The sequence below is a fragment of the Dreissena polymorpha genome, chromosome 1, assembly GCF_020536995.1.
Source record: "Dreissena polymorpha isolate Duluth1 chromosome 1, UMN_Dpol_1.0, whole genome shotgun sequence".
Classification (NCBI taxonomy): domain Eukaryota; kingdom Metazoa; phylum Mollusca; class Bivalvia; order Myida; family Dreissenidae; genus Dreissena; species Dreissena polymorpha.
This window is the reverse complement of record NC_068355.1, coordinates 106,381,352-106,394,752: the sequence shown is the minus strand read 5'-3', so window position 1 is coordinate 106,394,752 and position 13,401 is coordinate 106,381,352. Positions and strand designations below refer to the sequence as shown.

General features: G+C 37.4%; 1 protein-coding gene across 1 annotated transcript in view; it reads left to right on the top strand.

Annotated features, from left to right (window-relative positions):
* The window catches only part of LOC127865155 (eIF-2-alpha kinase activator GCN1-like), a 160,670-nt gene that overhangs the window by 32,529 nt on the left and 114,740 nt on the right, over window positions 1-13,401 (top strand). Inside the window, exons 9-10 of the mRNA XM_052405044.1 lie at window positions 376-450; window positions 5,885-6,013. Coding sequence (XP_052261004.1) covers window positions 376-450; window positions 5,885-6,013 — 204 coding nt within the window. The remainder of the gene's footprint in view (window positions 1-375; window positions 451-5,884; window positions 6,014-13,401) is intronic.

Below are 13,401 nucleotides of genomic sequence, written 5' to 3'. Positions count from 1 at the left end.
CGATATACCTCGATTTTTTTTAATGAACAATCAATGAAGAAGTGTGAAAACACCAACAAAGACATTTATTTCCTCTTTGAATTTTTGTCAAAACTGTTACTACCCCGTTCATTCCTAACTTTTCCCACTATTTGTTGTTTCGACAACGGCCCCTTCAGTCTATAACATTATAGGGTGTAGTTTTCTTCAAAAAAAAAATGGCGGCAATTGTGAAGATTTACCATTATGAAATGGATATTTTGCAATTTAGCAACCAGGAAAGCGTTGTGTCAATGTATTACGCGCACTGAATTTTTATTTTGAAATTTGAAGGTAAAAAACTGCGCGCTATGCATGGTAAAATACGGTATATATATAGTTCACATGATGTTTCAGCTTTCAGTTACCTGCTGTCCGGTCTGCAGTTGGACCTCAGTCAGTATGCCCTGGACATAATGAAACCACTTGGAGGTAGGCTAGACATCTATCATGCCTTCTGTCTGTAGGAGTCCAAATTTTGAAATGTATACCATTCTTAATCAATGTTTGAACACTTGTCTTTGTTGTCGGTTGGCCAATTAGTCACAATGCAAAAAAAAAATATATATATTAAGTCGGAAAACGTAGCATGTATTATATTTCTAGCTGAGGTTTACCCATGCTAATGATGATCCTCTTTGATTGCCTTTTGTCCTTAATGAATTGTGCTTTATCAACATTTGCCTCGTTAACACTCTAGAGTTGCAATTATTGCCAAATCTTCATGTAACTTGCTCATAATATTCCAAACTTGATTACATGTAAAAAAATTGGTAACTACATGTACATCAAAAAGATAATTTTGTTATGTTGGCGATGACTATGTATATACCTGTTTCATTCAGTAACAAGTTCATTTCGTCACATATGTTAAAGAAAAAACATAATCAAAGGAATATTGTGATAAATATAATTGATTAACATTATTTTATAGTCATATTGTCCCTTTGATATTAATTTATGTGAATAACAAAAAATAACAACAGTGCGTTATACCGTTAATCCGTGAATATAATACGCCCCCGAGTTTGGTCAAAATTGATCGGTAAAAATTGAAAATTTGAGTAAAATACGCACTAAAAAAATCAGTGTCCGAAATCGGCCATTTCCAAAAAAATGTGTCAATATATTTTTGTGTTGTGAAAATAGCAAATCAATTTGGCGTTGTCAACAATCTGTTTCACAGTAATACCCCGGCATATTGATCGCGATGTGTTATAGTGCTGTTGTCATGACAGTTGCATAATAAATATTTCAGTCTATTGTTTATATTACCGTTGATTGTTACCGATAACATAGGGCCTCTTGCTGACATCCGGGTCCAGCAGTCATGATTGAAAAAGAAAGAAGCAATGACGCTGTTTTTAGCTCGACTATTATATATGAAATATATATAGTGGAGCTATCCTACTCACCCTAGCGCCTGCGTCTGCATTAGCGTGCAAATGTTAAAGTTTTCGTACTACCCCATTTATTTTCATTGTCCCTTTACATATTGCTTTTATATTTTGCATACTTGTTTACCAACATCACCCCACACTATAAACAAGAGCAGACAACTCTATCAAGCATTTTGTCATAATTATTGCCCCTTTTATACTTAGAATATGCATATTATTGATAGATCTATGTCAAAATTTGTGTACTACCCCAAATATTTATTATATCCTTTGACATATTGCTTTTATATGTTGCATACTTGTTTACCAACATGACCCCAACCTATAAACAAGAGCAGACCACTGTATCAAGCATTTTGACATAATTATGGCCCCTTTTACACTTAGATAATTGAACATTTTGCTTAAATTGCCATAACTTCTTTATTTATGATCACATTTTATTATTACTTTGATAAAACAACACTTACCTAAATACCACAATGGATTCCACCCAAACAATATCCCACGCCCCTACCCAGAATCCTTCCCCCCAACCTCCCTCCCCCCCCATTTTTTTTTGTTAAACATCATTTTATTAATTACCACACCCCACATTATATCCCCCTCTCACCCACGCCCATTCTTTTTCTTTTTTTTTAAGCATCATCTAATAAATTACCACACCCCACATTATACCCCCCTCTCAACCCTACCCCCCCACCCCCAATTTTTTTTTTTAATCATCATCTAATAAATTACCACACCCCAAATTATACCCCCCTTTTACCCCCCTATCCCCCCCCAATTTTTTATTTTTTTTTCCCTTTTTTATTTTTGAAAGATCGTCTAATTAATTATTGAATATGAACAATTTTCCCATGATGGCTTACGTTATACTGTCAAGCACTCGAATAGTCGAGCCCGCTGTCCTCTGACAGCTCTTGTTTGTTTTCACATTTAATTAAATTTAACAATGCATTGTATTCAGGACGATAATAATTGTAATAATAATAAAATAATAAGAAGACAAAGTCGTTACTTCCGTTTTTAGATGGTCGCTTTAGCGACCGTCTAAGCGACCGTCTAAAGTGCTTGATGTGAAATTCAGGTCGATACGGCCTAGGTATGATTAACCCAATACCCGCTTGCGTATCCGCACAAGAAAGAGTTGTATAATTTATGCAAGAGGTTTGAGTTCTCCAATTATGTGTATTCACAAATGGAAACATTATATTAATATCGTGTTACATTCAATATTTTCGAACGGTGTTTTATAGAAAAGAATCAATAAACAATGATCGTATTGTACGTGTCGCGGAGGAGATTGTTTATGAATGATTAAAATAGTCCACTTTCTGCTGCGTGTGTGTGACGTAGTATTTTCGCTCAGCTCATTTATAACTCTGCGGCTGGCGATAAACAAAGGGGAGTCCGTGTGAGAATAACGCACTAGTATAAGGTTACGCTTGTTTATATTCACAGGTCTCAATTAATAATACGTTGACCACGAGTTCAACAATTATTACAGGGATACGATAGACAACATAAAAAATGTTTAATTATCGCTGAAACTGTTAAAAAACATTTAAATATAACAAGAATATTCTCTAAAAAATGTTGTCTTGCTATTTTGAAATAAGGTTTGGAATTTTGGTTTCTAAATAACTTAATTCAAAACAAAAGTATAATTATAGTGTTTTTTACTTGTTAGTTGCATATTTACCGCATTATGATGTGTGTTATAAAAGGCAAACCATACATTAGTAAAATTCAATCTGCCTTCGCACATAGAAGGAATGGGTCAATTAGGTGCTGCGTTTCCTTTGCTTACTTCAGTTAGAGGTCAATTATTTACGTAATAGCAACCACAAGGCTCCGTCTTCAAAGGAATTGCGGAGGGATAATAAAAGTCGTAGTCGCATGGTATTTGCGTTTAGCCTCCTATTTGGTCACGTGGTTCTTTTTTCGCGGGTGTTTTGGCATTCATGATATGAGGCTATTAATAGATGCGCCTGTCGATAAACAAAGGAAAGTTTACGGGTTATAACAACACAAAAAACACCTGTCTTATTATGCCCCCCTTCGAAGAAGAGGGGGTATATTGCTTTGCTCATGTCGGTCTGTTGGTCGGTCGGTCTGTCTGTCGGTCGGTCCGTCCACCAGGTGGTTGTCAGACGATAACTCAAGAACGCTTAGGCCTAGGATCATGAAACTTCATAGGTACATTGATCATGACTCACAGATGCCCCCTATTGATTTTGAGGTCACTAGGTCAAAGGTCAAGGTCACTGTGATCCGAAATAGTAAAATGGTTTCCGGATGATAATTCAAGAACGCTTATGCCTAGGATCATGAAACTTCATAGGTAGATTGATCATGACTAGCAGATGACCCCTATTGATTTTCAGGTCACTAGGTCAAAGGTCAAGGTCATGGTGACCCGAAATAGTAAAATGGTTTCCAGATGATAATTCAAGAACCCTTATGCCTAGGATCATGAAACTTGATAGGTAGATTGATCATGACTAGCAGATGACCCCTATTGATTTTCAGGTCACTAGGTCAAAGGTCAAGGTCACGGTGACCCGAAATAGTAAAATGGTTTCCGGATGATAACTCAAGAACGCTTATGCCTAGGATCATGAAACTTGATAGGTACATTGATCATGACTGGCAGATGACCCCTATTGATTTTCAGGTCACAAGGTCAAAGGTCAAGGTCACAGTGACCCGAAATAGTAAAATGGTTTCCTGATGATAACTCAGGAAAGCTTATGGCTAGGATCATGAAACTTCATAGGTACATTGATCATGACTCGCAGATGACCCCTATTGATTTTCAGGTCACTAGGTCAAAGGTCAAGGTCATAGTGACAAAAAACATATTTACAAAATGGCTGTCACTACAACTTAGAGCCCATATGGGGGGCATGCATGTTTTACAAACAGCCCTTGTTGTAAATTGATGTAAACATCAAATTCTCCATCTTTTGTAAGATAGTGAAAAATGATGTAGACAACAAATGTATTTATTATCATTATGTATCGAGGTGACAAAAGTATTTGTCCCGCTAGGCTGAATCACTGAGTGGAGAAAAGCATAAGTGGCGCTAGATGTAGTTTAGTAAATTATTGCCGTTTTCCTTTTAAATCTACTTTTAAATCTATAGGTATTGGGAAACCATGTGAAAACTTCTTGCTCAGAACATTTCGTTGGGGTCTAAGGTTAGCGGATAAGTGCCTTTGGCCATTTTGCCGTACATTCTGTTAGGCTTTTTTTTAGGTGACATTGAGGGACTGTTTTGAGTTTAAGCATTGTCGGATACCCATGTTCGACCCATTCCGTTACGCTCCATTTATTGACCGTGGGACATTACGAGCTCTTTTCAACGTTTTAGGGTGTGTCAAATGCAGTAATTTCATTGGATCCCTCACGGTTTCATGAGGATATTTTTGACCAATGATACAACATGTACTATAGAGACTTTGGATTTGTTTTCAAAATTGCGTCCTCTGTAAAAATGGAATTTCGTCATGCATGCCTGTACTTAAAAATTGAGAATTTAAACGACTTTCAGAGTAAAAGTATCTCTAGTCTCTTACATGGGCCCGATGTCTTTTTAAGCACTCGGACAGGTGGATGGAAAAGCTTGGTGTATCAAATCGCAATTATCCAGGCGAAGCATTGACACCTCCAAAGCGAAATTCTTTTTGTAAACTGCGATTTTGTTGGTCTACTGAAAGGTTACAGTTAAGGTCAAAACGGCGTGTATTGCTTATATTGTCCCATGGCTAATGCTGGAGAGTAACGGAATGAATTAGTTGTGGGTATCCGACGATGGAGTTAAAGATGTATAGTGAATTGTTAATTGGCCTAAAGGAACGACCTTAGTGTGTTAGGTACAAAAGGCTTGATTAAGTAGGCTCAGTTCCTATTGGTCGTCGGTGAGTGACCGAGGGCCTTTGATATTCTTCTCATTGAAATGTTTTGTTCAAGACTCACTTATTAGTAGTGTTATCTATATTTGTGTTAATAGATTTGTTAAATGATGAGACATAATTTGATATTGAAGACTCTCTGCAACTAGCATTTTGTAATGTAAGCTCAAGCTAGCATAAACTTAGTCAAGAATGATAAACAATAAGAGCCTTGGGACTTGTTTCTATAATAGGCATTAGCAAATTAATATCTGTCCAAAAAAAAATATTCCAATTTTGATAATTTTCTTTGAATGTCTTAAAGCAGACAGACACAAAAACAAATTTTTATTACTTATATTTTGGTTGTCAAAAAGCCTCTGAATACATACAGTTAGTTACCTGACAAAACAGCTTGAACATAAGTAAAGAACAACAATAATATAATATCACTCAGGTAAAAAAGGTTAGGTTTGAAGTTTGTTTGTTTCTTCAATATAAGGATAAAACATCAAGTTTGGCCTCTGTTAAAATTTGTGGCTTAGTAAGCGCATGAAACGTTTCAGTCCAATTAACGTCAAAGGATGGCTCCACAAGAGACGATGCCTGCTCATGTGTCCGCAACCTGGCTGCCCAGTGTAGCGACCATGACATTGTTGCCAAGATTTCAAAGTACCTCTTTGATGTGATAAATGGTAGGTTCATTATCATCATTACAATACTATCAGTTGTATATACATGTACGCATCATTGTATTTGGCTTTTTTTTTCTTCTTTGCTATTGCTAATTTAGCATGTACAATCAGTGTCTTTGTTATGGTACTGCAAATTGTTTCAGCTTGAATTATTTGGGATTATCAAGTCGTGTTATAATTGAAAATAACATTCATTTTTGTATGTGTCTATTAATGATATATTTTTGTTGAAAGCAGTTTTAAAATTGAACTTAATAAAAACTATGAAAAAAAATATAGCAGCACATCTGCATACTTCCAAAAAATGAATTGTTATCCCCCGCCATAGGCAGATGGATATTGTTTTGGCATTGTCCGTCGGTCCTTCCGTCTTTCCATCCGTCCTTCCGTCCGTCCAGAGCCATATCTTGGAAGTGCTTTGGCGGATTTCATTGAAACTTGGTATGAGTATATATATGGCTAACAAGATGATGCACGCCAAATGGCATTGTACACCATCTGTTAATAACGGAGTTATGGCCCTTTGTATCTTGATTTATAGGGGGCATATAACATCCTATGGTGACAGCTCTTGTTTTTAACTCACCTGATTGCTCAGGTGAGCTTTTGTGACCGGTCTTTGTCCGTCGTCTGTCTGTCTGTCCGTTAACATTTTTTCGTAAACACTCTAGAGGCCACGTTTATTGTCCGATCTTCATGAAACTTGGTTAGAAGCTTTGCCCCAATGAAATCTCGGTTGAATTTGAAACTGGGTCATGCCGGGTCAAAAACTAGGTCACTTGGTCCAAAAAAAGAAAAAACTTGTAGACACCGTTGAAGTCACATTTCATGCCCAATCTTCATGTAACTTTGTCAAAATGTTTGTCTTAATGATATTTTGGTCGAGTTCAAAAGTGGTTCCGGTCCGTTGAAAAACATGGCCACCACTGGGCGGGGCAGTTTTCCTTATTTGGCTATAGAGAAACATTGTAAACACTATGGTAGTCACAATTTCTGCCCAATCATCATGAAAGTTGACTAAAACATTGGTTTTATTGATTTCTCGGACAATTAGAAAATGGTCCAGATCGGTGAAAAAACATGGCTGCCAGTGGGCGGGGCATTTTTCTCTATATGTATATAGTGAAAACATCTCAACACTCTAGAAATCACATTTTTGGCCCAATTTTCATGAAATTTTGTCAGAACTTTTGTTTCCTAGATACGCGAGTTAAGTTTGAAAATGGTTCTGGTCTGTTGAAAAACATGGTTTCCAGGGGGACTGGGCAGTTTTCCTGATATTTTTATATAGTAAAAAGGCTTGCAAACAATCATGAATTAAGGTCATGTAACATGTGAGAAAACTCTTCTAAATATTATATTAAAGTTGACAGTAGTTACTCCCCTTTGACTGTCTGTCCGTCCGTATGTCTGTCCATCTTTTCGTCAAACTTTGCATTTAGGTTTCCAAAAATGCTCATAACTTCTATGTCCCTTGAGATATAACCTTCATATTTGGTATGCATGTGTATATGGGCAAGGCCTTTCCATACGCACAAAATTTTTTGGCAGTGACCTTGACCTTGAAGTTAGGGTCCGCGTGTAGGTTTCGAAATCTGCATTAAGGATTCGAAAAATGCTCATAACTTGTATGCCCCTTTAGATACATGTATAACCTTCATATTTGGTATGCATGTGTATATGGACAAGGTATTTCCATACGCACAATTTTTTTTACGCTTGTGACTTTGACCTTAAAATAGGGTCCTCGTTCAGGTTTCAATGTATATGGACAAGGCCTTTCCATACGCACACATTTTTTTCCCCTGTGACCTTGACCTTGAACTTAGGGTCCACGTTAAGGTTTCGAAATCTGCGTTTAGGTTTCGAAAAATGCTCATAACTTCTATGTCCCTTGAGATATAACCTTCATATTTGGTATGCATGTGTATATGGACAAGGCCTTTCCATACGCACACATTTTTTTCCCCTATGACCTTGACCTTGAACTTAGGGTCCGCGTTAAGGTTTCGAAATCTGTGTTAAGTTTCGAAAAATGCTCATAACTTCTATGTCCCTTGAGATATAACCTTCATATTTGGTATGCATGTGTATATGGACAAGGCATTTCCATACGCACATTTTTTTTTTACCCCTGTGACTTTGACTTTAAAATAGGGTCCGCGTTTAGGTTTCGAAATCTGCATTTAGGTTTAAAAAAATGCTCATAACTTCTATGTCCCTTGAGATATAACCTTCATATTTGGTATGCATTTGTATATGGACAAGGCCTTTCCATACGCACAAAAATTTTGACCCCTGTGACCTTGACTGTGAAGTTAGGGTCCGCGTTTAGGTGTGGAAGTCTGCGTTTAGGTTTTGAAAAATGCTCATAACTTCTATGTTCCTTGAGATATAACTTTCATATGTAGTATGCATGTGTATATGGACAAGGCCTTTCCATACGCACAAACATTTTGACCCCTGCAGAGCTCCAGATAAGGGCTGTACAGCCATAAATACGCCTTTTTCATGAAGATTGACGCATTTATTTTTATAAACTCGACGTATAATTACGACATTAATGTCCATTTTACGCATTTACGAAAATAATCTGGCCATACCGATACGTCTGTGTCAGCGCGGCGTGATTTGTTGGTCTCTTACCTAACAGGCGCTTTTCGTTAATTTAGATTACCGAAAAGTTGTAGACTGGGTTCATATATTATTGTTTATTCTGTCACGTGATTTCCTTTAACTTGTAAATCCATCAAAAACATTATGTCTGGGCGCAATGGAATGCCGGCTTAACCGAAAGCGGTTCAAAACAACACTTTGTTTTCATATAATGACTACATACGGTGTCGTCTAACCATCCTGACATTAAATCGGTAAACCCAAAAAAAGACATTGTCGCCCCGATATTAAACGATTTGATTGCATCGGTGGCTTAAAACGTTAGAAAACACGATGGGAAACGGACGAGACAGTGAAATAAGTGTTCATTTACTTAGCTTACTAGTTGGCTTGTGTTTTCTTGTCAAGAAAAATGAAGAAATAGTATTAGTCATGAGTTTTAATGTGTAGTTGTATTTGCATCATAATTCAGAATAAAAAACCTAATACAGTAATTGTTTCAGAAGCTACATATATTTATTATAATTGCTGCAAATGATTCTGTAAAGTCAGTTATACACCCTTCAATATCCAAGAACATGGGTAGTACAGTACTACCTGTAGTTTTGGATATGGTAGTACAGGTACTAATTGATTTTAAGCGTTACTCCTTTTCTTTCTGTCAGTGGCAGTGCCGTTACTAATTTCACAATTCCTTATCTGGAGCTCTGCCCTGTGACCTTGACCTTGAAGTTAGATCCTGTTTAGGTTTAAAATCTGCGTTTAGGTTTTGAAAAATGCTCATAACTTCTATGTTCCTTGAGATATAACCTTCATATGTGGTATGCATGTGTATATTGACAAGGCCATTCCATACGCACACAAATTTTGACCCCTGTGACCTTGACCTTGAAGTTAGGGTCCCCGTTTAGGTTTCGAAATCTGCATTGAGATTTCAACAAATGCTATAACTTCTATCAAAGCATTTATAGGGGGCATATAACATCCTATGGTGACAGCTCTTGTTTTTAGCCAACCTTATTGCTCAGGTGAGCTTTTGTGACTGATCTTTGTCCGTCGTCCGTCCACATTTGTTCGTAAACACTCTTGAGGCCACATTTGTTGTCCGATCTTCATGAAACTTGGTCAGAAGATTTGTCCCAATGATATCTCGATCGAGTATGAAACTGGGTCATGCTGGGTCAAAAACTAGGTCACTAGGTCATAAAAAAAGAAAAAGCTTGTAAATACTGTACAAGTCACATTTAATGCCCAATCTTCATGTCACTTTGTCAATATGTCTGTCTTAATGATATGTTAGTTGAGTTTAAAAGTTGTTCCGGTCCATTGAAATACATGGTTGCTAGTGGGCGGGGCAGTTTTCCCTATATGGCTGTAGAGAAACCTTGTTAACACTGGAGAAGTCACAATTTTTGCCCAATCATCATGAAAGTTAATCAAAACAGTGGTTTTATTGATATGTCGGAAGAGTTTGAAAATGAACCAGATCGGTGAAAAAACATGGCTGCCAGTGGGTGGGGCATTTTTCTCTATATGTATATAGTGAAAACATGTGAACACTCTAGAAGTCACATTTTTTGCCCAATTTTCATGAAATTTGGTCAGAACATTTGTTTCCTTGATACGAGAGTTGAGAAATGGTTCCGGTCTGTTGAATAACATGGCTGCCAGGGGGGGGGGGGGGGGGGCAGTTTTCTTATATTTATATAGTAAAAAAAAGCTTGTGAACACTAGAAGTCACATTTTTTGCCCAATCATCATGAAACTTGGTGAATAGTTTTGTTTTATATATATCTCAGATGAGTTTGCAAATGGTCCCGATGGGTCAATAAACATGGCTGTGGGGCAGTTTTCCTTATGTGACTATATAGAGAGAAACCTTGTGATCGAACACTATAGAAATCACATTTTTGGCCTAATCATCGTGAACTTAGTATATTCATTGGTTTTATTGATTTCTTGAACAAGTTGGAAAATGGCTCAGATCGGTGAAACACACTTTTTAGCTCAACTGATTGCTCAGGTGAGGTTTTAGGATTGGTCCTCTGTCCGTCCACATTTGGTTTGTAAACACTCTAGTATTCACATTTCTCAAGCATTCTTTTTCAAAATTGCTGAAAGATCTCAGTCAAGTTTGATGATGAGCAAAATCACATAATTAATGCCATAATTATTGTCCTTAGATTGTCCAAATTTTCATTATATTATACAAAATCCTTGTAAGCAAAAGTTTGATGTTTGGTAAGGGGGGTCAACTCAAAATATAGGTCACCATTTCAAATCTTACAAAAACAAAAACACTCCCTACGCCAGAGTTTTGGTTCAATGACGATGAAACTTGACCAGGATGTTTGTCTGGTCAATATCTAGGTCAAGTTTGACATTAGGTAAAGATTGAATGAACCGACTCCTCTCAGGTGAGCGAACTAGGGCCATCTTGGCCCTCTTGTTAATATAAGCTTACAGCTTTATCTCCATTAACACATGAGCCAGAGCCATGTAACTTGCCATAGTTGTTCTCAATCATCTGGGGGTGCTTCACATTCAACAACCATAATCCTAGGGGCTAATGTCAAGGTCACACATTGAGGTCAAAGATCACAAATTTGATCAAATATTCATTATTTAGTCATTCCTTTACTATGCCATGAAACTAGCTATAGTTGTTCTCTATCATCTGGGGTTGCTTCACATTCAACACCCTTAATCCTAGGGGCTAAGGTCAAGGTCAAACATTGAGGTCAAAGGTCTACACCGATCCATAAACAAAATTTATATGACAGGGGATATCAATTCAACGAATTTGCTTGTTTCCATCGTTTTTTGAATTTGAAATCCCATTTGCAAGGACAGTGCCAAAGTGGTGACCCCAGTTTTATATATTGATGTTTGCATTCGTCAAGTGTACTTGACCTGTGTCTAATTTTAGTTTAAAAGAAGTCTCTTTTTTAAGCAGGTTTTTCGAAGAAAAAAACTGGTTATTAGATTGGCGAATGTCGGCGGGCGGGCTGGTGGGCGGGCTGGCGGGCGGAACAAGCTTGTCCGGGCCATAACTCTGTCATTCATTGTCAGATTTTAAAATCATTCGGCACATTTTTTCACCATCATTAGAAGATGTGTCGCTTGAAAGAATTATGTCAATATCTCCAAGGTCAAGGTCACAATTTTAGTTTGAAGGTCAAAAAAGGCCATAAATGATTTTGTCAGGGCCATAACTTTGTCGTTCATTGTCAGATTTTAAAATCATGTGGCACATTTGTTCACCATCATTAGACGGTGTGTCTTGCGAAAGAATTACATCGATATCTCCAAGGTCACAATTTGAGTTTGAAGGTCAAAAATGGCCATAAATGAGCTTGTCAGGGCCATAACTTTGTCGTTCATTGTCAGATTTAGAAATCATTTGGCACATTTGTACACCATCATTAGACAGTGTGTCGCGCGAAAGAATTACGTCAGTATCTCCAAGGTCAAGTTCACAAATTGAGTTTGAAGGTAAAAAATGGCCATAAATGAGCTTGTCCGGGCAATTACTTTGTGATTCATTGTGAGATTTTAAAATCATTTGGCACATTTGTTCACCATCATTAGACATTGCGTCGCGCGAAAGAATCACGTCGATATCTCCACGGTCAAGGTCACAATTTGAGTTTGAAGCTCAAAAATGGCCATAAATAAGCTTGTCTGGGCCATAACTATGTCATTCATTGTGACAATTTAAAATCATTTGGCACATTTGTTCACCATTATTGGACGTTGTGTCGCACGAAAGAATCACGTCAATATCTCCAAGGTCAAGGTCGCCACAACTAAAAATAGATTGATTTTGAAACCACTATGTAACTATGAACAATCAGTTACAATGCACATTTTGATTTTGAGTTGTCTCTCTTTATCAGACTTTTATATGCCCCCCTTCAAGTATATTGTTTTGCACATGTAGGTCGGTCGGTTCATCGGTCAGTCCATCCACCAGATGGATTCTAGATGATAGCTTAAGAACGCTTAGGCCTAGGATCATGAAACTTCATAGGTTCATTGATCATGAATGGCAGATGACCCCTATTGATTTTCAGGTCACTAGGTCAAAGGTCACAGTTACTTGAAATAGTAAAATGGTTTCTGAGTGATCAATCAAGAACGCTTAGGCCTAGGATCATGAATCTTCATAGGTACATTGATCATGACTGGCAGAAGACCCCTATTGATTTTCAGGTCACTAGGTCAAAGGTCAAGGTCACAGTGACTTGAAATAGTAATTTTTTTTCTGGATGATAACTCAAGAATGCTTGCGCCTAGGATCATGAAACTTCATAGGTACATTGATCATGACTGGCAGATGACCCCTATAGATTTTCAGGTCACTAGGTCAAAGGTCAAGGTCACAGCGACTCGAAACAGTAAAATGGTTTTCGGATGATAACTCAAGAATGCTTACACCTTGGATCATGAAACTTCATAGGAACATTGATCATGACTCGCAGATGACCCCTATTGATTTTCAGGTCACTAGGTCAAATGTCAAGGTCACAGTTACTTGAAATAGTAAAATGGTTTCCGGATGATAACTCAAGAATGCTTACGTCTAGGATCATGAAACTTCATAGGAACTTTGCTTATGACTGGCAGATGACCCCTTTTTATTTTCAGGTCACTAGGTCAAAGGTCAAGGTCACAGTGACAAAAAAGGTATTCACTCAATGGCGGCCAATACAACTGACAGTCCATATGGGGGGCATGCATGTTTTACAAACAGCCCTTGTTCACAATGG